The sequence below is a fragment of the Phyllopteryx taeniolatus genome, chromosome 5 (assembly GCF_024500385.1).
Source record: "Phyllopteryx taeniolatus isolate TA_2022b chromosome 5, UOR_Ptae_1.2, whole genome shotgun sequence".
Lineage (NCBI taxonomy): Eukaryota > Metazoa > Chordata > Actinopteri > Syngnathiformes > Syngnathidae > Phyllopteryx > Phyllopteryx taeniolatus.
The window spans coordinates 30,207,308-30,229,757 of record NC_084506.1 but is presented as its reverse complement, the minus strand read 5'-3'; the positions used below and the strand labels follow the sequence as shown (position 1 = coordinate 30,229,757).

Here is a 22,450-nt window from a genome sequence, read left to right as displayed (position 1 = left end):
TATCTATGGGTGATGCCACCTGCACATTTTCTATTTCCTTTTTATGAAGTACAGCCCATAATAGGAAGTAACACAGTAAACTCTTGAAACCCGCAGTCAACTTTTCTTTTCTTGCACCACCAACGTAGATAGGACTGGTAATTCCCACCCATGACAAATCTTTATCATCAATTGAGCCATTATTACATATCATTTATAGGTTATACTTTCGGGGAGGCAATTTAGAATTTTAGCGATGATCCCCCATGAAATAATTCATGAGAAATTCTGCATCTACATTTAATTATTCAATTGCTGTGTTTTAAGGCATTTATTGGACTGTATTAACAAAATCCTTGTAGAAAATACTTAAGTCATTGGTCTTTCTCCTCTGGGTGTAAGGGGTATGTGACTTTTTACTTAAACAAGAAATTTAATATTAGTTTGAGTTTATTGAAGTACTGTACTCAAATGACTACACACCAACAGATTTGTTTAAACAACTAAACATGAGTTTCCTCTCAAAATCCTTTTCTACAAAAGGGTTGTCAAACTAACATTTTGTCGCAGGTCACATGGTTTCATTCAGAGGGCTGTTACAACTTCAAAACAATATAAATGTATGATCGTCTCATATGGCATATACAGAATAAATTGATGGCTAGTTTTGAAATCAGAACTCAAGGAAAATAGTTTGTTCAGCTATTGGTTAATGTATTTAAAAAGGGGTTCGGAAACAAAACAATGCTTGCAATAGCTCAACATTATTAAAAGTGAAGACAAATCAAGCACTGCAAGAAGGGCGGCCAACTGGTTAGCACATCAGCCTCACAGCTCTGAGGACCTGGGTTCAAATCCAGCCTTGCCTGTGTGGAATTTGCATGTTCTCCCCGTGCCTGCGTGCCTTTTCTCCGGCTACTCCAAAAACATGCATGGTAGGTTAATTGAAAAGGCTAAGTTGGCCGTAGGTGTGAATGTGAGTGCGAATGGTTGTCTGTTTGTACGTGCCCTGCGATTGGCTGGTGGCCAGCTCAGGGTATACCCCGCCTCCCGCCCGAAGGTAGCGGGGACTATTTTGCCATAGTGCTGCATTACTAACGTGTCTCCTACTGCCGGGGACAAATTCCTTGTGTGTTTTAACATGCTTTGCCATGATAGATAATTCTGATTCTGAAAAATTATGTAGTTTAATTATCATTATAAAATGCTTCCCTCTCATATAATAAATGCCTTAGGCCTAAGAGATACCTGGTACTAGATAGATAAGATAGCTGAGATGGGCTTTACAATTATAATTATCAAGTACAATTACAATTACAAAGTAGTGCCACACATGTGGGCAAGTCGGACCGTAAATGAGATTTGTCAATGGAGCCAGCTTGAAGATCAATATAATAGATACAATTAGATTTTAAATGGGGGGGGGGGGAGACACTAAATTAGCTCAATTACATATATATTTCTCAGCACAAATGTTAAAAAAAAAGAACATAATTTAAAAGTTCTCATAGTGGTGCATAAACAGTGCCTGGTCTCTCTTGTTCATGTGCTGACAGGCTTTCTCCACATTCTTGGTCAGTCCCGGTGGTCCACAGCTGAACACACCAATCTTGGACACCTGCAGGAAATAACCCTTATTCACACATATTCCACCCTATCAATTACATGTGTTCACGCCTGTGCTCCTGGCGGGTAGGCGCTCGTAGGTGGAGCGAGACCGGCTCAAAAAGGACTGACCTCCGGATGAACCTCCTGGAGTGAACTGAAAAAGGACACGAAGGGCGGCCGGCCAAAATGGGTAACAGACTTCAGGCCCGTGAACAGACTGCGGCTCCACACCTTCTGGAAGTGACGCTCACACACGTACTGTTTACAAATTCAAAACAAAAAAATATTAGCATCATAACCCAGCAACCTATGTATACAACAGCAAAAACTATCAAATCTGGTTTGTAATGTTAACAGCAGAAATCTGCTCTGAGGGTTCATGTCCTGTACGGTATTGCACTTGAAAGATAAATACGGGAGTTAAAGACGCTGTCGGAGAGTTGTCGCTGATATGTCACACGACATGGAAAATATCCCAAAAATCAAACATGCTCGAATTTTCTTTTTGGTGTTGTAGGGCTATCGTAGGGCCAAATCATTGGTCGTGGATTATGTCAAACTACAAGAAGTTTTGTCGTTCCCGACAAAATATGTCGAGTCCGATCTGGGAAATCGCTCGCGATAGCTAATTGGGTCAATAGCGGGGTTAAAATCCTGTAGTCTGATCTCGGCATAAATAAATAAATAACTTCAAATTTCCTGTGAGGCTACAGTTCCCAAAATGCATTGCGCCATGCAATGTTGAATTATTGCAGTACCAAAGACGTTAATTCCTGTCCTTTGTGTCTGTTCATGTAACCAGACTCACAGTCAAATCTATGGACAATTTAGAGTCTTCAATAAACTGTAGATTCGTGTTTTTGGAATGTGGGAGAAAGCCGGAGTATCTGGAGAAAATGCAGCCAATCGTAAATTAGAACATGCAAACTCCATATAGGAAAGCCGGAACCCGGATTCAAACCCCCCAACCTCAAAACTACTGTAACCATGCCACCTGGATTATAATATGTATAATGTATATTGAGCTCAATAACAAATGTGAAAATATTCACATTGAATACCCAGCATTTTAATGGCAAACAGTTGTTGTTTTTTCCTGTTCAATAAAGGCGAATGCTTAACTCACCAGCATGGTGGTGCGGAGGTCAAACTTCTGGGCCACCTGCGTGATGTAAGTGTGAACTGACACCAGCTCCAGTGAGTCCATCTCCTCCACCTCCTTGATGATGTCTGACACCCACTCAAACTGACGCTGCGTCCGTGTCACCCAGATGAAGTACACCTGGCAAACATAATTTTTTTTGTATCGCCAGCGCATACCGTCGCAGCATACAGCCAATCAAAATGCACACAGCTTTCCCTCACTCTGAAAATACTTTCCCGGGTTTTTTTATTCAAGCGAGACACCGAACGGCCGCCATGCCACCCCAAGCCAAATAATTGCCGTATATTAATCCATCCATTTTCCGTACTGCTTCTCCTCACTAGGGTCGCGGGCATGCTGGAGCCCACTCTGGGTGAGAGGCGGGGTACACCAGCCAATCGCAGGGCGCATACTGTATATAAAGCATCAAATATTGTGTTTTATATCAATAAACTCTATACATAATGTCCAATGTGCCTGTGGATGAAAAAGCGACGCTTGTGACCAAAATGTATGCGAATAACACGTCCCTCGCTGGGTATGTTCAAATGAATGGCGTCAGCGAGATTCCTTTGAAAAATCCACAATCGTGCTTTTCTTCTCACCCGCGTCCACTCGCTTTAGTAACCCGCCTCTTCGGTAATTATTAATCTAGGTTTTTATGGTTTAAGAAATGTAATAAACTACAATATACTGTCAATACAGCATCAAACGCCTAGGTGTCCATATATCCAATCGCTCAATGTGCAGGGTCGCGTCTGCAACTCTTAATTTTATGCGATGGTCCGGTCCAATTGGGTTCGACTGCATCGCTCATTGTGCGGCAGGCTTAACAGGAAGTACGGGCGATGGGAGTATGTCACATATGTGCAAGTTATATAGTCTATGGAAGTCGAGTCGCCACGAAATTTCAAGCGAGTTTATTTTGTTGCGTCACCACGCTCCGTCTGTCAATATACTGTACGTCAATGGCATAGATAGATTCACAAAGATACATTATTTGTTGTACATCATTTTCTGACCAATTATGTGAAATTTGATCATTTCCCAAAGCACACCTGACAAGCCAGAAGTCATGTTGTACACTCTTGCTAAGTCACAACATATTGTATGAAGTGCACTTATATTGCGCTTGACCTACACCATCACGGTTCCCAAAACACTTTACAGAGGCTCACACATTCACCGCGCACAAGTCGAGCTTCATGAATGCCGAGCCAAAGTCAAGTCTTTTATGAGTTTTAGCCAGGCTATTCCCAAGTCCTAAACTTGGCGACTCGAGTCAAATCACTTGACTCGAGTCCCCCACCTATTGTAGGTATGTCGACAAGGAAGTATTGAATGATGAATATTATGGGAAGAGAAGCATACCTTTTGACACTGAATCTTGGACTTGATGGAAGACTTGAACACCAGATCTTTGAGGATGGAGGCAAATGGCGTGACACCGATGCCTCCTCCCACCAAAACAGACACCTTAAAGTCAGTCCATTCCTGGTGTCCCTCTCCGAATGGGCCATCCAGGTACAGCTGTGGTAAAAGGGGCAGCATACGAGCACTCATAATTACGTTCTACTACAAACAGCTTTCCTTAATGGAGTGTTTACTGTGTTGCCTTTTAAGTGACATTTTGCAGATGGAAACACTTTTTCCACGCTTAACTTATTTGCAGTTGTTCGTGTGTTGTGAAAAGTAAATCCTCATAATTGAAAAAAAACTGGTATCGGTGCATAAAAGCACACGTGACTGTTGCCTGTTGTAGATGTGTCATATTCATCATTATTAATTGAGTGACATCACTTTTACAATTGCTCTCTGCAAACCATTTCCCCTGAGTGCAGCTGGTAAATGGCAGTACACATGCTTTAGGTGTGTATCTGCTCTTTCTTGCCAGAAGTAGGAAATCCATTTCTGCCACTCAAGGTACACTCGCCACCAGGGGTAACAACCTTTAGCCAACTCTTGGACACTGATTAATCCAAAGGGCTATCAGTTTGATACACATTCTGTAAAAACATATTTGTTCAAATTACCTTTAATTATACGTTATTAACAATTAATAGTTTTCATCTATGCAAATACATTGATCATGTTAATTTCCTTATAATTATCAACAATTTAACAAGGTAGGAAAGAGAAAAATATCAATATGCATCACTTCTCTAAAATTCTGAAGACAAAGTGTTTACATTTAAAATTATTGCTTCTACAACATTCCTAGGAAATCACAATGTCCCATTTTCACTAGCTGCTAACTGAGCTATTTTGAGGACAGGCCCGCAAGCACCTCACGTGGTCCTTGGGGGTGACCGGGTGGCCGCAGGCACAATGTTGGTGACCCCTGCCCTACACTGTTGTCGTCTAGGGTTAATTATTAGCCTCCAAGCTATCCGGTATTGGTAAAAGGGAAGAATCTCCTGATCAGTTACAGAATGAATAATCTTTTATTGTTATCCTATCAAGACATTTAGGTCAACTGTAATTCTTCCAACTTTGTGGGACGTTTCGGAATAGTTTGGGGAAGGCCCTTTGCTGTTCCAAGAAAAGTTCATGAAGGCATGCTCGAGGAGGTAACTCATCCTCAACTATGCCGCCAACATGATAAAATGAAATAGAATAACATTCATGAAAAAAAAAAAAAAACATGTAGGATAATGTAGTCTGTTATTTTGGTCTAGTGTCACCATTGTAATTATCACCTTTGTGAGATATTATTCTTACATACATTAGGTATCTGCAGACTGTTTGCGATAAGTGCAGCTCATAAAAGGAGGTCTGGCACTTGAAAATGAAATTGGAAGGAGAACTGTACAACATGTCTGGGTAAGATGAATAAATGATTTTGGGGATCGAAATAACTTAGCCCAACCCATTAATTGATAGCGAAACTTCTCCCACAGCACTTGTACCTCGAGTGTAGGGATTTTTAGAGGTGCTTTAAGTGGAAAATTATCCTACTTCTGCACACACACACACACACACAAATAACAAAATTGTTTTAAAGCTCATACAAATACTACATATTGGTAACAGTTTCTTTACTGTATGTCTTACCTTTGGATAGGCTCCAAACTCAATCCGACTTTCTTCACTGTAGAGCTCTCTGAGCTGGCTGGTCCAGGGCCCCACGGCCCGGATGTGCAGGCTGAGAGTCTCCTCGTGAGGGGCTGATGTCAGCGTGAACGGATGGTACTCATCTGTTCCCAACATCAGGCATGCAATGCGGACCCACTGGCCCGAACGATACCTAAAGCCTTGTGGTCGTTTGAACTCCAGATGAGTCACGTCTGCAGGGAGCACAGCCAAGGAAAGTTTCGTCAAGACAATAATTAATGGTGCAGTTTAAGTTTGGTGCCCAAAGCATCGGCAAATTAAACACGTGCTTGGGGCCCAGTGACCACTAGAAGGCCCGCAAGAGAAAATAATTGTTGACAGAATTGGGAGACTTTTTGTGTCTGTGTATTTTGGGGAAAATAGTATTGAAGAAGAAGAGTGTAACATGAAAAAAAACAAATCCTCATTATAATCACTCTAGGTAAAGATCAACATTGAATAATAAATAATCAATATTATTGGCAGAAATAGAGGGCCCCAAGTTCACAACACGCTTCGTGACCCATGGAGGTGTGGGTCAGCTCTGAGTTAAATTGACTGCAGTTCTATGAATTCCGAATGATTGCCAGAAGGCGGTGCTGAAAGCATTGAATATTCCTTCGTGCATGTGCAATTCGAGTATGCATACCCAAAAAGTCACGTGACGCCTCAATGACCCGGAACAGGTGGTTTGACACCTGACATGAATGGCGAATGATCCTGTGAGACAAAACGCTGCTCACCACACAGCACCACAGAGAAAAAGCTGTGCAGATGAACGAACGCCTGTCACAGCAGCGAAACAAAATCTCTGAATTCTCACAGAACATAAAACCTCTGGCATCCCCCCCCCCCTCAAATGGAGGTACATAACCCACAAGCCACTTGGGCTGGCCAAAATATGAGAGAATTTAGGACATAAAGAGACATCGGCACAGTCCGTGTGCAACCTCAGGCATGGAGGGCTGACTGACAATGCGTGTACCACACTGACGCGTCTTGCCAAGGCAATGACGAGCAAGAACGCCTCGAGTGATACCCACTGCAGCTCTACACCTGCCATGGGCTTAAAAGCGGCACAGGTGGTAACAAATCAACTTGCGCTTCACCGGGGCGTCTCACGTGACTTTTTTGTTATGTATACTCGAACAGCACATGCGCGAAGGGAATATTCACTTTCAGCACTGCTTTCTGGTGGTCAGCAGGGATGAAATAGAACTTCTAACCAAGGAATTAAGGAGGGCTTATTGACATTGTGTAACAAACAGATTAAAGGTCACCTGAAGGCAGCAACTCTGCTCTGATAACAAGAATTTCCACCTTCTTCCTGCTCAGACTGATTAGTTTGTCAAGCAGGAAGAGCAGTGCAGGTGGGATGAGGAAGATGTAGAAACGTGGTTCTTGAAGTAGGCCAAAACTTCCATGAATGATTGTCTGTTGGATGTAAACATGCCAGAATCACAACACATAGAATAAAAGTGGATGCAGCTCCTAAAAATACTGACAGAAAAATATGTTTTGTCTGTGTGTTTTGTTAATTTGTCGAGTCGGGAAAAGCACTTACCAAAATATACACAACAATGTAAAGGTAATGAGTGATCCAGAACCCTCGGAAGCTAATGCGTCGAAAATGGCGGGAGGCGAAAACATAAATGAATGCCAAAGTGAAGAGAAGCAGCACACCGGTGAATCCTGAGAGCAACACAAAGTATGGAGTCATAGCGCACTGTAACAAAAAGCATGCGTTCTGTGACATTTGAATCTACCACAATGCAGTACCTGGAACAGTTTGAAAGAACCACCAAGACCACTTGGGAGGAAGTTCAGACCTGTAATGGGTGAACACACAATACATGAAAAAACATTCCCTCATAGAATGTATTTCAACGAATGAAAAGAAGCAATTTTAGTAGACATACTGTACATCACAATATATCCATACAAACTTAGATACCCTATTGGCTATGGGTATGACATCCGTGTAATCTTTTTTTCCCCTAACCTGTCCTGTTCAGCTGCATGTGCCTTGCAGAATGGTGGATCTGTATGCCTTTTGTGCTGGAACAGTTTTTCTGTGCAACGGGAGTTTCAAATACTCCCTCTGCTTAATTTTTTATTTTTGAATTATTCTAATGTTTATTGAAAATGCAGCCGAACAGAAAAGGGTTTTAGGGGACAGACAGAGGGACAGAACTGACGAGAGGAATAGGGGTGTGAATCGTAGCAGAAGAATAGTTAGACAGTCTCGATATTGGACCACAAGTAACGTTACAAAAGTCAAATCGTGATCTTATCTGGGGGGGCACCCGGTGAGGACATGCAACAACTCACCAATAGGACAAAATGAGAGGACAGAAAAGGGCAGGACAGGACAGGATGTGGGAAAGGAGCAAGGCAGTGCTACTGATGAATATGTTGATATGTTAATATAACCTGTGTTGTTATTAGTGGTCCCAGCACAAATAATTCAAGCCTATAGCGCGTCTATGGAACTTATTAGTGAATTACTACCACATCACATGCATGTTAGTCAACTGCTGTACGGAGTGGCTGAGCCGGCACATTGAGGAAGGGTGGGCCTGGCGCCCTACACCCACAAGGGGGTGCCAAGCCAGGGAGCAGCTAGGGGGACATCATCCACTCCCCAGGACCCAGGGCGGTCGCCGAGCCCAACCAAAGCCCCCCAGTACCAAAGGGAGGGGCAAGGGTACCGGACCACCAGCCCCAGGAGTCAAGCCAAGAGAAATGTGAATACCCACCATCCATCCTATTACTATGGTTACCAGTTCCACGTAATCTGACAAGACGCATCATAAGCAGGCGCATGCCCAGACACTTTGAGGGGCAGGTCGCTCAAGCCAAAAAGAGGGCAGTCAATAATACAACTGTTAACAAATGAGGTGACTGTTAACAAACGTCAGGTTTTTGTGATATACAAAAACGAAAACAGCGTAAATCAATTGAAAGTTTTTTTTCCCACTACCAGTTAACCTATAACCTCTACAACTTAATTGAAACAAAAATTAGAGAGGGGAAGTAAAAATAAACTGAGATAACGTGGTTGCACAAGTGCACACACCCTCTTATAAATGGGGATGTGGCTGTGTTCAGAATTAAGCAATCACACTCACACTCATCAGGTCAGCACACCACCATTTAAAGTGCCTCTGATTATTCCCAAATAAATTAAGGTGTGAAAATATGTACAATTCTCCCCATACTCAAATAAATACTCCTCAAATAAAATACTTCGGGGGGAATTGATGACACAGATGGTAATTTTTATTTTCTGATATATCGAGGAATGAAGTAAAAAAGGGCTGCAGCAAAAAGGGCACTTTTTTCATCCAGCACAAAAGGGCAATTGCTTGGGCACCACTCGGGGTCTATGTGTAGACGTGCCTGTTCAAAAGTGTCTACTTCCCATGACATAATCGCTTTACTATCAATGATCTTGCGATTGGTAATTAGTGGTTAACATTGGTAACCTTAAAACAGAGGTAGGACAGTAAAAAAAATAAAATACTAAATCATTTTTATTATTAAATCATTTGTTAATTAAAATCCAATTCATTTTATATAATAAAAAAATTAGCCTCAATTATTTTATTCGAATAAACTATTGTACATATTTTACTTTTTTTTTTTTTTACCTCATCTACAAATGACCTAGTCCATACAGTCATTTTAAAACTAAAAAAGACAGATATTTATACATTTGAGTTTGTGTGGTGGAGTTGATGGCAAAAGGTGGAGGACCCAAGTTCAAGGAAGCGAGGCAGGAGAGCACGACGTACTCAAAGGATTTAATACAAAAAGGCAAAACAAAAAGTACTACAGCAAAATTAAAAAAATACTGAATTAAAAGCTCCTCCCACATCCCCAAAACATGCATAGTAGGTTAATTGAAGACTCTAAATTGCCTGTAGGTGTGAATGTGAGTGCGAATGGTTGTTTGTTTGTATGTGCCCTGCGATTGGCTGGCAACCGGTTCAGGGTGTACCCCGCCTCCTCCCCGATGATAGCTGGGATAGGCTCCAGCGCTCCCGCAATCTTTGTGAGGATAAGCGGCTCAGATAATGGATGGATAGATGAATTAAAAGCCCAAAAATGATAAAACAAAGAAACACATGAGAAACAACACGGAAGACTATGGGGGAAAACAAGGCGACAAAGGATGTGTGGCATACAACCGTGACAATGAACTGACACACACTGGGGAAAAAAAATATAACTAAAAAAACTAAATATAAGCAAACTGACGAGACAATGAGGCACACCTGAACAAGACAGGTGGCTGGAGGCAGCTGATTGGTTGACACAAGTGACAAGGCGGACAAGAAAAGATCATGACAAAAGTGGCCCTTAAGCACAAATGTTTGACCACCCCTGGTGTAGTTGCTTGATTCTTACTATTCACACCATCAACTCAAGGCTACATGTAAAATGTAAAGAATGAAAAAAACTAAGTTAAAACATTACCCATTGTTAGTCAAAACCTTTGGGAACAAACAAGCCAGGATGTTGAGATCACTGATGGAGAAGATGTAGAAGTTGACCACATGGCCCAGGCTGTGAACAACTACAAAATATAACTTGTTTTTGTAAATAAGTAGATTTAGTGCAACTTAAGTCAAGACTACTTCCAAAAGGTCAGGGAGTGAAATTTCCAGATGAACTTAAAATGCACTATTACCGTTACAGGTGAAGTTTATAGTGCATTTTAGGTTCATCTGGAAATTTTACCTGTAAACTGAATATTCCTAACATTTTGTGAGTATAATATCATACTGTATATACTGCCTGGTAACCTGAGAGGACGACGGCGGTCGAGGCCATGGAGCGATGAAGGTCGATGGCAGCATCGAAGGGGATGTATCGGTTCAGGAAAGTCTCTCTGCACAGCGTGATGAGGTTGCGACACACTGTGAGGAGCATGTAGGGAAACAGAAAGGAGATGGCGGCCGCCGAGCCACGGGACACCACCACGCCCACCACTGAAGTCTCAGGCATGCCTGTTGACATGGCTTGAAAACTGTAGTCTGAGGAACACATTTTAATTTAAATAAGGCCTCATTATGCATCTACAGCACGGCATAACAGACTTAAGCTTACAATAACATCTCTCGAGCACCACGCCGGCGGTTATGCTGTAAACCACAATGAAGCAGACAATATGCCGGCGGTAGTTCTCAATGAATCGTTTGAACTGTTGGATCTTCTGCCAGATGGGGCTTCTTATGTAGTGGCTGCGCTTGGGCTTCACATACACATTGGGAGTATTTAGGTAAAACCTGTAATGGAGCAAATGTATCAATGCCATCAAAGTTGTGTTTAATAGTTCTAAATAAAAATGGTGCCTTGAGATACGAGTTCAATTTGTTGTGCGACCACACTTGTAACTCAAAACAATCTCAAATGATCTTTTCCCATTAAAATGAATGGAAGTGCCATTAATCAGTTCCAGCCTTCTCCGAAAAATCATTGTCCTGTGTAATTTCATGGGAAAAACAGTACTGCCTAACTTTGTACTTTATAAAAACATACAGTGTAATGACATAAATAAATGGAATTAAAAAGAATTAAACAGTTTTTTTACACTGCATCAATTGAATGGCCATTTCTTGTGTGCCCGCCTTGGCCACCTGGGGGAAGATTAAGAGAGAGACACGGACAGACAGACAGATATGCTGTTCATTGAGAAGCCACAACCCCTCATCAGTACGGCACTAATATTAGTCGTTGACTAAGGAACTCCAACCGCAGGACATCGGTGTAAACAGGGCGTTCAACGTGAAGTTGCGAGCGGCGTGGAAGCGATGGATGACAGATGGCGAACACAGTTTTACTAAGTCTAGGAGGCAGCGCCGGGCGAGTTACGCCACAATTTGTGAATGGATCGTGGATGCTAACATGTCTGCTTGCACTGTTGTTCGAGCTTTCGTAAAAGCCGGCATCATTTCTGAAGAGCCGCACGGCAACGAGACTGACTCGAACCTGGCGTGTTTGATTGAGAACTTGCCCAGCTGTTCATTTCGGATACAGAACATGAGGACTTTGATGGATTCGTGGATGAGGATTGATCAAAAAATAACGTGAGTACATTGTTAAATACGTCAATAAAGTACAGCCGAACTCAGTTTTGCTCCCGCTGCCTTTTTAAAAACATTGTTTTAGCGTGCATGCATGCTACCGTATGTTTTAAGCAAGCATATGTTTTACCATGCATGCGCCCAATAATACAGTGCGCCTTATGTATGTGTTAAATACAGAAATAGACCCCGTAACTGAGACTGCGCCTTTTAATACGGTGCGCCCTATGGTCGTGAAAATACGTGAAAATAGTCTGTTACCCTCACAGACTCCTGCAGCAAAGTTTGAATGCAATAAACCTTACAATAAAACATTGGCAACATGCCACTGAAGTTTGACTGTTTGCACTACTGAAATACTTTGGGTAACTAGCCAGCATATCTTTGCGCTATGAAAAACACGTTAATGCTCAGTAGTCCTAGTACACATGGGTCTTTAATCTATTTTCTTTGTAGGCCAACTAAATGTGATCATTTTCAATGGGCATACTGTATATGCAGGTGAAACAGGTAGCCTTCAACGGAACATTTAATATAACATTATAGTCATTATGGCCTTTAGAAAAATGTTTTTGTAGGGAGGTGGGGTAGTGTCCAATAGGATGCAGCCCAAGCTTTTGTCCTAATATATTTTTTTTCTCCCTTGCATTACTTTTACTTTTATACTTTAATTTTGAAACCATTACTTTAACACTTGAGGAAAAAGCTTGAGTAGACACTTCAACTTCTACAACAAAGTATTTTTAAACCCTAATATCTATACTTCTATACTTGGATGAGGTACGGGAATACTTTTGACACCTCTGGTTCACTGCCACTATACAGTACAGCACTCGTATCCAAGTCAAAGCAAAAAATTGTCAGAACGACGGCTCGTATCTCGAAGAACTCGCAAGTCACGTCACTTGCATCTCAAGGCACCACTGTTATTATTTGTATATTGTTATCAATAAGGAAATGTGCACACACTTTTTCCGTCTGCGGATATCCAGTCCTTCTGCATTGTCACTGCTGTCATCAACAATAAAAATCATGTCATTTGTCATACACTCTTGGAAGTACTAGACATGGTGCAGTATGTAGTGTATCCGTAGATTTTGCAGGTAATTAATTAGTCTATGTTTTCTGCATTCCTGTCACTTACTTTCTCACTGGGCAGATAAAGGAAACTCTCTGGTCGCGATCAAACAATTTCTTTCCTCGATTCTCCACGCCTGCATTGGCAACATACTAGATTAATCAATGAGCATGATGATCGAGGATTGAGGAAAAAGACAAAACTTCCTTCCACCTTTAAGACTGAGCTGGGCAAACTGCAGCTCCCTCTCATGGTCCCGCAGGAGGAAATGGAAGTCTTCCCATGTGATATTGTCTTTGTTATCAAACCCCGCTGCCTGCATCATGGTTCTGATGGCGTCTTCCGTCTGACGCTTTGACAATGCACCGTTGGAGATTTCAATAAAGGACCTTTGAGTGAATCAAAAGGCGGACAGCAAAACATTGCATGAAGAGAACCCCTTTTGAAAAATAAATTACTGGTCAAACCTGAGCATCCTGGCAAATTCTTCTTTTAATAAATAACCATTTCCGCTGATGTCATTCATGGAGAACATCAGCTTGGACTTTTCCTCAGGGGTTCCTGTGCAAACATGTACTGTAACTCACAATAGTACCTTATTATCAACACCTCATCAGCAGTCAGGGAAATCAGTCAGTCTTAAGGAGTTATCTCATCTATTTACAGTTAGGGTTGCAAAATTCCAGGAATTTTCAAAGTTGGCAACTTTCCATAGGAATTTATGGGAATAAACCCGGATTTACAAAATTGAAGGTTGGCTCTTAATAGGCAACTTAAATATAGTTGTAGAAAATATATTATAGCATAATGCTGACTATAACAATCAGATTTAATGTCAGTGCAGTGGTACCTTTACTTACGAGTGCACCAGTTTAAAGGTTTTTCGAGTTACGAGATGTCACCTGGTTCATTTTTATTTTATTTTTTTTTGCAAACCAGAATTTGAGGTATGAGCAAGCTTCAGATATGCCGCTGCTCTAGTGATGTGAGGAAAAAAAATGAAGCAATGAGCATGGAATGTTATCTATTTTGCTTGGATGTCTGCTCAAGACAAAACCAAATAATTCCATTTCTGCTTGAATATGATACCTTTACAATTAATTGCCCTCAATTCCAGTTATTTCCCATAAATACACATTATTCACATGGAAAGTTTCCAATCTGGAATGTTCCCAAAATTGCCCAGCTTTAATTCCCATGGGATTGTACCAGAAACTTTCTGGAAATGTTCAACCCTCCCTAAAGTGCACAAATTCCGCCCGAACAAAGACAATAATGCGCAGCTGTGATTAACACTGTGTGACAGGGAAGTATTACTTTAAGAATGTGGTTATTACTGGTGGAGCTTAGAACTGAACTACATCATGCTGATAGTGTTTCTAATAATGTGTCCTCTGGTGTAGCTGAATAAGGTAACCAAAATATTTCAAACATATCGTCCCTGTTGGGTGGAAACGTCATATGTCCAAATATGGTCAAGTTCATATTTTTTCACAAATGGATATTATTGGTCTGTCTTCATGTTGTCTGAGTGTTGAAAATAGCTTGAAAGCCAAACTATGAACTCTCTTGGTCAGAAGTGGTCAGTCACGAAGGTAAGTGTGTGCAGGTTTATTTCCTGTTATTCTGATTAGTCAGCTCATTGCTTTATTTATTGCATCAGTTATGACTAAGACTTTTCAAAAAGAGTATGTGCAGTTGATATAACCACAGTTGTTTGCTTTTGTAAAGTATTACAGGCTTATGTTACGGACAATATGTTACTACGATAAGCTTATCTTAGTAAGCAAAATGTTTTGAATCCTTTGATCACATGATCGTAGGGGGTTTAAAATGATCAAACTATCTAATATTCAGTTATACTACTGTTTTTGGTGTCACATGGTTTACCGTTCATAAAAATGACAATGACGTCAAGAAACTCCTGGAAGGAGAGGTAGCCATTGCCATCTTTATCAGCCAGCGTGAACATGGAGTCCACAAATAAGGAGTCAGGCTTGAGGCCCAGCGCATCGGCAAACTCTCCAGCTGTCAACTCGCACTGCAGAACCTCTTTGGCCTTCTTACAGGAAACACCGTTCATGTCCCCGGCATCGCACTTCTCTATTTCCAAAACCTGAGCCAGACAGGGAGTGTCCATCATTATACCATATTTTTCTTAGCTAGCGAGCAATCTTACCTTGGAGAAAGCGTGTCGGATGAATGTTTCCACAATCTGCGCCCTTTGCTCTCCTGTTAACGCCTCCTTCAGAAGCGCCTTCTCACTCATCTCCCTCAATCTAACCCCATGCGTGTCGTCAGTCACCTCTGGGTGCAGACACTCGAGGAACGCAGCACGTCTGCTCTCGTCATCGAAAAATAGCACCTGGAATAGCAAAGGGAAGCATAGGTGAAAACTGGTGGAGAATATTCCGATGTTACAGAAGAAACCTCCGAGACTGTTCCGATCCCTTGCTGATTCCGGCTACTAACTAGGTCGTATTCTTTCGGCACTTTGAGCAGTAGAGCTTTCTGATTGCGGTCATTTGAGAGGACCACATCATGGCAATGCTGTTTGTTCAGATTCAAGCAGCGGAGAGCAGATCCAGATCTGTCCCATATCTGCAACTTCCTCTCTTCTATGACCTCTACACTGACGGGATGCAGAGGCTTTTTATCGTTCTGCCACTCATAGGCTAGGGAGGGGAAAAAACATAGTATGAGAGAAGTAGGAGCTAGTAGCAAGTAGCAACACAGGAAATCCGACTAATATTCATACCAGCGAATCCTGAAGCTGTTGTCTCTGGACTTCCAATTGGGCTCCCTCTTTTCTGGAACTTTGTGTAGCGGTACTTGCGGCGATACGCCACCGTACAAGCCACTAAGTAACTCACTGAGAATGATGATCAATATCAGTACGGTGCAATAAAATACAGAGGTGAATTTATGATACTGACCAACAGGAAAGAGGAACAGAATGATAATAAGTATCCCAAAGCCAACTTTACTCCCATCAAAGTAATTGAGTTTGGTGGCATTAGTGCAGGGATGGAGCATTGATGCGTTCAGCTGAGTGGGTTGAGGACAAGGATTACCTAGGGCCAACAGTGAGATCATTCTATGTATTCAGTCACTTAATATCGTATTCACGTTGCAGTTCGTGGTTAAAAATCACAATTTACCACTCTTCCAGAAGAACACACTCTTTTGTATGTCCGAATCCTCTGCGTTGATGACTGCAACAAGGACGTCATGAAAAGTCACGTTGCGGATCTTTTGGACGTCGTCATCTGAGAACAAACTGAGAGAAGAGAACTTTCAGTAAATCTTGGTGATGATGATGACACACAGCATGGGCGACATCATTTGAGCATGGATGTCTTAACTCATTCACTGCCAGCCTTCCCAGTTAACATGAATATTTGACTTCTAAAGCTGTCAATGGCAGTGAATGTGTTAATTAATGGGAGGAGCTCACCCGTTCTGTTTGTTCTCAAACCAGAAGCGATCGCCATTTCTTATGCGTTCAAACTGGTCCAAGATTATAGCAGAGAAAACTGGACCTGGACCCCCCATTGACTCTAACAGTCCTCCAGGGAAGAGCTCTAGTTTGGAGATATCGCCATCATAAATGTGTGCAACTTCTCTGAGCAACTGTTAAACAAAACCTCATGTTAGTCACATTCTTGATGCCGATGTTGGATTGTTGATGATGAAATGAACATTCTGGATTTTACTTGTGGGTTGGTCCTGTTGAGCTGAGGATTAATGTCTTCAAATGTCTTTACAGGAGGCAGATTCAGTGCTTGTCTGACCTCCGTGTAACTGCGAAGGCCAAAGTCTCTTCCTCTTTGGACAGTTAGCGCCACCAAGTCCGTGCGAGTGAATTTAAGAGGTCCATACATGAAGTCTGTCGGAGATTAGATCCAGAGTGTTTAAAAATGTGTTCGTTCATGTAGGTTCATGATACATGGAGTTTTCAGGGTGTATAACCTCTTAAATCCTCCACAACAATGCGGTCAACGTCCTCTGCAATCTGAGAGGTCATGCCCATGAGGAGGTCATCCACATCCTGGCTTCTGTTCACATTAATCTCCTGATGACAAAATGACGTGGGCATAAAAAAAAGAAGCTGACTCTCCTCTAACAGCCTTTAGATAATAGACAATACTGTAGCACTCCGTTTTGATTGACACAGAGAGGTATAATTTCATGAATGTTCATTATTGTGCTTGTAGTTTACAGTAGTGTAGTACCAGTACTGCATACATCATACTGAAAGGCCTTTCTAATACAGTGGCACCTTCAGATATGATTTTAATTTGTTCTTTATCTTAGATCATTTTTTTCCCCATAGAAATGAATGGAAATGCCATTAATCTGTCCCAGTTTCCCCCCAAAAAAACATTTTACAGTGTTTTTCAATTAGGAAAATAGCACCCGACAACATTGTACTTTATAAAAACATTCGCGTAGTGATAACATAATTAAATACAATGTGAAGAATTAAACATTTTGCATCATGAATAATTTAGTGCAGATCTTTTGGTGTGTGCAACTTAATTACGCAATACAATACAGTAATGCAGACAAACGAAGAAGAGTTTCACTCAACTACTGTAGTTGACTCTGCAGTAATTAATATTACTTGTTTTTTTGCAGAGGGTAAAAGAATATATGCCTGAGAGTATTGTTATATTCTCTGTCTACATGTGTTGCTGCACCGTTTGTGTTCAAATATTCATTCCTTAAAGTTTTATAACACTGCCACATGGATGCTATTTGTTAGCCCGTCTGTAGCATTTCACATTATATGTGAGCATTAAGCTCGCGCATTTAAGAATTCTGCTTATTTTAAATAACACAATGAGTAATTCTCTATGTTTTATGTTTAGTTTGACAGTTAAGGTTAACTGGAAGTGGCATTAAACAGCTTAAAGCCTCTTTTCTGCTTCCCTATGCCAAAATGTTGCTTGTTGTGAAGTGAGCTGAGTTGTTTACTGCCCCAAAACCTTATCTTAAATTGTTGCTCACAAGTCGGAGAAAAAAATAAAAATAAATTGGCTGAATGACATCTCGTATCTCCCAAAATCTTTTGGGTCACTAGTACCTCAAGGCACACAACTGCATTTTGAGGGTAAACTGAGCAGTGTGACATATGCAGTATGTAGGCCTACCTGACGTTTCCAAAAGCTGTTACAAAGTCGCAAGGCTGGTGATGAACTGCCATCAGTGTTGATGATCTTTCGGAAATGGCAGGTTCTGTTTCTGTACAAAAGACAGCAGCCATTGAGCATGTCTTGAGAGAAATAACAATTTGCAGTACAGTGAAACATTGGTTAGTACTGCTGCCCAGAAAGTTCCAATTTGGATCTTGGGGTTTGCATGGTTTCCGTGTGTCAAGAACAGGGCTATGTTAGTTTTCATTGACAAATTGGTTCCGTGGCGGCACAGTGCCGACTGGTTAGAGTGTCTGCCTCACAGTTCTGAGTTCTGGTTCCATCAGACAAAAAGGAAGTGAATCGTAAAAAAATACCTCATGTAAACACCGGGGGGAGCCATAGTGATACCTAATCTCATAGCGGCAGCCTGGAACTCAGGGGAGATAGCTGGATCAACAAACTTCTGATAACCTGCACAGATACATCAAAAATGTAACGTTATAACAAAAGACAGTATTCATATTAAAATAAGCAGTGATAAAATGATGACGAGCACAGTGTTTTAACTTCCTAACTGTGAGTGCTCATTCAGTAGAGGAGAACGATTTTGCTGACACAGCTCAAATTTGTCCATCAACTCGCGCAGACTTGAGGTCACCAGTGCATTACTTGCTGTTATCCGCTTGTTTGCACATTCTCTCTCTCTTACCTGGGTAGGGCGGAATGGTTCTGTCTCCCAGGTATGCTGGCAGCCATTCGTAAAGAGCAATATTCTGTTTTTGGGGAGAAAAATAATTATCGTTACTGTAGGGAAAGACTTTTATTGTCGCTGTTCAATCACAAGCTTTCTTTAAGCTTATTTTATTTTTTAAATCTAAATTGTGAACTTTAGTTAGCAATACCAATTTTTTTTTAGGATTTGATGCATCACATTGAATGTTCAAATATAATGAAGTGTGTAGTTTTACACATTTGCAAGTTAAAAGTACCACACTAAATATAAAGTCAAATTCTCTCTTAAAGTCTCAATCTAACTATCGGGTGGAACAGTGGACAAATGGTTAGCATGTCTACCATTCAGGAGGTTCTCGGTTCAAATCTTTCTCTGGGCACTCCAGCTTCCTCCCACATTCCAAAACCACGCATGTTGGGTTAATTGAAGACTGTAAAGTGACCCTAACTGTGAGCGTAAATTTGTGTTTGTCTAAATCATATATAATCATATGTGATTGACTAGCGACCAGTCCCTCGCCTGAAACCCAAAGTAGCTGGGATAGGCTTGAGCTCACCCACCACTCAAATGAGGACATGCGCTACAAAAAAACTAATTGAACAATATATTCTAGTTGGAAAACATGTACACCATTTTTGATACAGCTACTGTACTAAAGTAATGTAGTGTCCGGTGAGTGCAAATACACAACCACCTAAAATTGATACAACCTTGTTTGTAAAATCATCTCTTCCATAGAGAATGGATTCCATTGAGACTTTTCCTACCTGGAATGTGGCCACAACTGTCTTCCTGACATTTTGAAACAACTCCTCATCTGACCACTGTGGGTGTTCCTCACGCAGTTTGGAGGCCAAATAGTTGTGGTAACGAAACCAGATGATCCCCTCCGCTGCTGTGAACACATTCTCGTTGGCCCAAGCATTTCCCAACTCTGGACACAGAAGTTAGAGTTTGTTTTTTTTTAGCTCATTCTGATACATTTACATGAACTCTACCAAAGAATACGGAACACAAAAATGCCCCCAAGTTCACTCTTATCGATGATATCACACAGGTACTCGAGTACAATAATTCACTATTTGACAGAACCCCCGCCTCTACTCCACTTGACTGATCAACACGTTTGACAGCACCTGTGATGCAACACACCATTTTGTTCAGGACAGACTGACCTGACCAACCATTTGCTCAATTATTCAGTAACATGCATCAGGAGGGGCCTCACAACCATGATTCAAGTAAACGAGCATGACATACATTCACACAATAATTAGATTATTTTTTTTTTTGTATGATATGATGTTAAAAGTAAAGGTTAAAAGTGATTAAATACTTCTTACCATAGAGCCCCTGAGGTCCATGAACACCTGTTGTGGGGTCAGCAGCGCTCCTCATGAAAGTGTGTCCGGTCGCTTGTCTTGGCATGTTCCACTCCAAGCCGGAGGCCAGCAGTCCATCAGAAAAGCTTCTCAGGGAGTCTGACCAGGAAGTGGATGGGCCATAGATGGAGCTGCCATCAATCCAAGTTGTGACCGTGTTGACCTTCAAGAATAATTGTTTTTTTGTTTAGAATACAGTGGATAAAGCCTGAAAAGTACATCCATACCAACTTGAGTAACAATGCAAACAATTAATCATCTGTATTGTATTTTATCCGTGCATATACAGAGTTCAAATACCAGGTTTTTGTGAAATAAATAATGAACAGTTCCATAAACCTAGCAGTGTTGGGAAAGTTCATTTTCTACGCGAACTAGTTCAAAGGTCAGTTCACCGATCCAAAAATGAACGAGTTCAATTCATAATTAAAATGTTTAACTTAGTTCACTCATCCAAAAAGTTGTTGTTTTTTTTCAATATGTTGCTCAGGGGCTATTACCCTCAAATGGTATTTCATTTCCCCATTGTTGCCACCCATTCAGCTCACACAAGTAGCCAGCTGCAGCTTTCACCCTACAATCTCAAAAACATGAGGAAAACCTATTTGAATTGTCTTTTTCAAAATGAAAAATCAAAACAAAACTTTTGTCATTAATGTGCAAATAAAAACATTCAAGACAGAATGACAGGAACAATGCGGAAAGGATATTGATAACTGAAATTCCATGCAGCTCTGGCTGACTGCATAAACAAAATATTTTACCTTATCTAGCCTTATATTACAAAGCAAAATAAATTCCATATTATGACAGTGTGATTGTAGAGTGTTATAACCAAAGAACACATTCTCTCCCATTTACGGCGTGTCCTTGAACGCACCTCGCACATGTAAACATGAATGGCGGCCGCACCGATTCGGTTGCCGGATACGGCATTTAACCCCCGACATGTGACAATGTGTTCAGACGGGTTTTGTCCTGGAAGTCCCTAATAAAACCTGGCATTCTTGAATGAAAATTAACCTTCATTGGAAAACAGTTTGCAGATTCCAGAATGAGCGCATCCTCAATAATGTTCATCAGGCAGAAATTAACTAAGTTCAATTCACATTCACCCAAAATATGAACTAGTTCATCAACTTTCGTTTATTGAACTCGTTCAGGTACAACACTGAAACCTAGTCAGTGTTCGGACAAAAGCTTCAGGCTACTGCTAAAGAGCAAGAAAATGTCAGGAAAAGACTACTAGAACAGCTTACATTTTGGGGTTAATCAAAAGCGCTTTAAATGGTTGCAGTTGTAGTTGACTCTGATCTTACGAGTTTGATTGTGATTTGTTAATTCTGAAGACAGCTATAACCCAGTTATGAGGGTGTGCTCACTTGTGCAACCACATTATCTCAATTGTTTATTTTTACATCTCCTCAAAAAAAAAAAAAGCTTCTTTTGTTCCATGGAGTTTCACAGGTTACAGGTCACATTAACGGTGGAAACATTTTGAAATAATTTATCTTAGTCAAATTTTTTATATGGTCAATTTTTTTTATATCACAAAATATGTCATTTGAACAGGGATTTGTAGACTTTCTGTACATTAAATTTGCTCTCTAAATGTATCCCATGACAGTAGTGATGCACACAGTAGAGGATGGGGTGACTTATAGCCCTTAGGGAGCAGTTCAGAGTTTCAGGACCTCGCTCAAGGGTAGCAGCCTCTGTTATTAACCACTTGGCGATGACTGCCCCTGATATTTACATCCCAAATATCAACTAATAATTCTAGTACCACCTGTGTACGAGGGTTGCTGGGACTCTGGCCTGTGTCTTTGTCCCATGGTCCTCTCTGGAAGGGCAGCAGAACTTCCCCGGTGCCATGCGGGTCAAAAATGGGGTCATCTTTAGGTACTGGGATGTTCATAAATTCAGGTGGGCACCCAGGAGTCCGTGAGTTAGTGATTTCAAACGCAACATGATAACCTGAAAAGTAAATCATTTGTTCAGGGCACATATAAACAAACAACCATTCACACCTACGTACAATTTAGAGTCTTCAACTAACCTACCATGCATATTTGTGGAATGTGGGAGGAAAGTGGAATACCACACAGACACAAGGAGAACATGCTAACTCCACACACAAAGGAAAGAGCCCGGATTTGAATCCTCAACCCCAGAACTGTGAGGCAGATAACCAGTTGTC

The 22,450-nt window shown here is 41.2% G+C and overlaps 1 protein-coding gene across 1 annotated transcript in view; it reads right to left on the bottom strand.

Moving 5' to 3' along the window:
* Positions 1–411: 411 nt before the first annotated feature.
* duox (dual oxidase) overlaps positions 412–22,450 on the bottom strand; it is a 24,163-nt gene continuing 2,124 nt past the window's right edge. Inside the window, exons 4-33 of the mRNA XM_061774741.1 lie at positions 22,040–22,227; positions 20,212–20,413; positions 19,636–19,802; positions 18,845–18,908; positions 18,510–18,606; positions 18,151–18,241; positions 16,967–17,069; positions 16,711–16,883; positions 16,452–16,627; positions 16,156–16,274; positions 15,931–16,068; positions 15,753–15,866; positions 15,467–15,669; positions 15,174–15,359; positions 14,885–15,110; positions 13,462–13,555; positions 13,208–13,383; positions 13,061–13,130; positions 12,886–12,927; positions 10,940–11,118; positions 10,636–10,866; positions 10,307–10,406; positions 7,604–7,653; positions 7,389–7,516; positions 7,105–7,258; positions 5,786–6,018; positions 4,103–4,261; positions 2,714–2,869; positions 1,717–1,845; positions 412–1,597 (exon numbers count right to left, since the gene is read on the bottom strand). Of these exons, the coding sequence (XP_061630725.1) occupies positions 1,475–1,597; positions 1,717–1,845; positions 2,714–2,869; positions 4,103–4,261; positions 5,786–6,018; positions 7,105–7,258; positions 7,389–7,516; positions 7,604–7,653; positions 10,307–10,406; positions 10,636–10,866; positions 10,940–11,118; positions 12,886–12,927; positions 13,061–13,130; positions 13,208–13,383; positions 13,462–13,555; positions 14,885–15,110; positions 15,174–15,359; positions 15,467–15,669; positions 15,753–15,866; positions 15,931–16,068; positions 16,156–16,274; positions 16,452–16,627; positions 16,711–16,883; positions 16,967–17,069; positions 18,151–18,241; positions 18,510–18,606; positions 18,845–18,908; positions 19,636–19,802; positions 20,212–20,413; positions 22,040–22,227 (4,271 nt within the window). The 3' untranslated portion in view covers positions 412–1,474. The remainder of the gene's footprint in view (positions 1,598–1,716; positions 1,846–2,713; positions 2,870–4,102; positions 4,262–5,785; positions 6,019–7,104; positions 7,259–7,388; positions 7,517–7,603; positions 7,654–10,306; positions 10,407–10,635; positions 10,867–10,939; positions 11,119–12,885; positions 12,928–13,060; positions 13,131–13,207; positions 13,384–13,461; positions 13,556–14,884; positions 15,111–15,173; positions 15,360–15,466; positions 15,670–15,752; positions 15,867–15,930; positions 16,069–16,155; positions 16,275–16,451; positions 16,628–16,710; positions 16,884–16,966; positions 17,070–18,150; positions 18,242–18,509; positions 18,607–18,844; positions 18,909–19,635; positions 19,803–20,211; positions 20,414–22,039; positions 22,228–22,450) is intronic.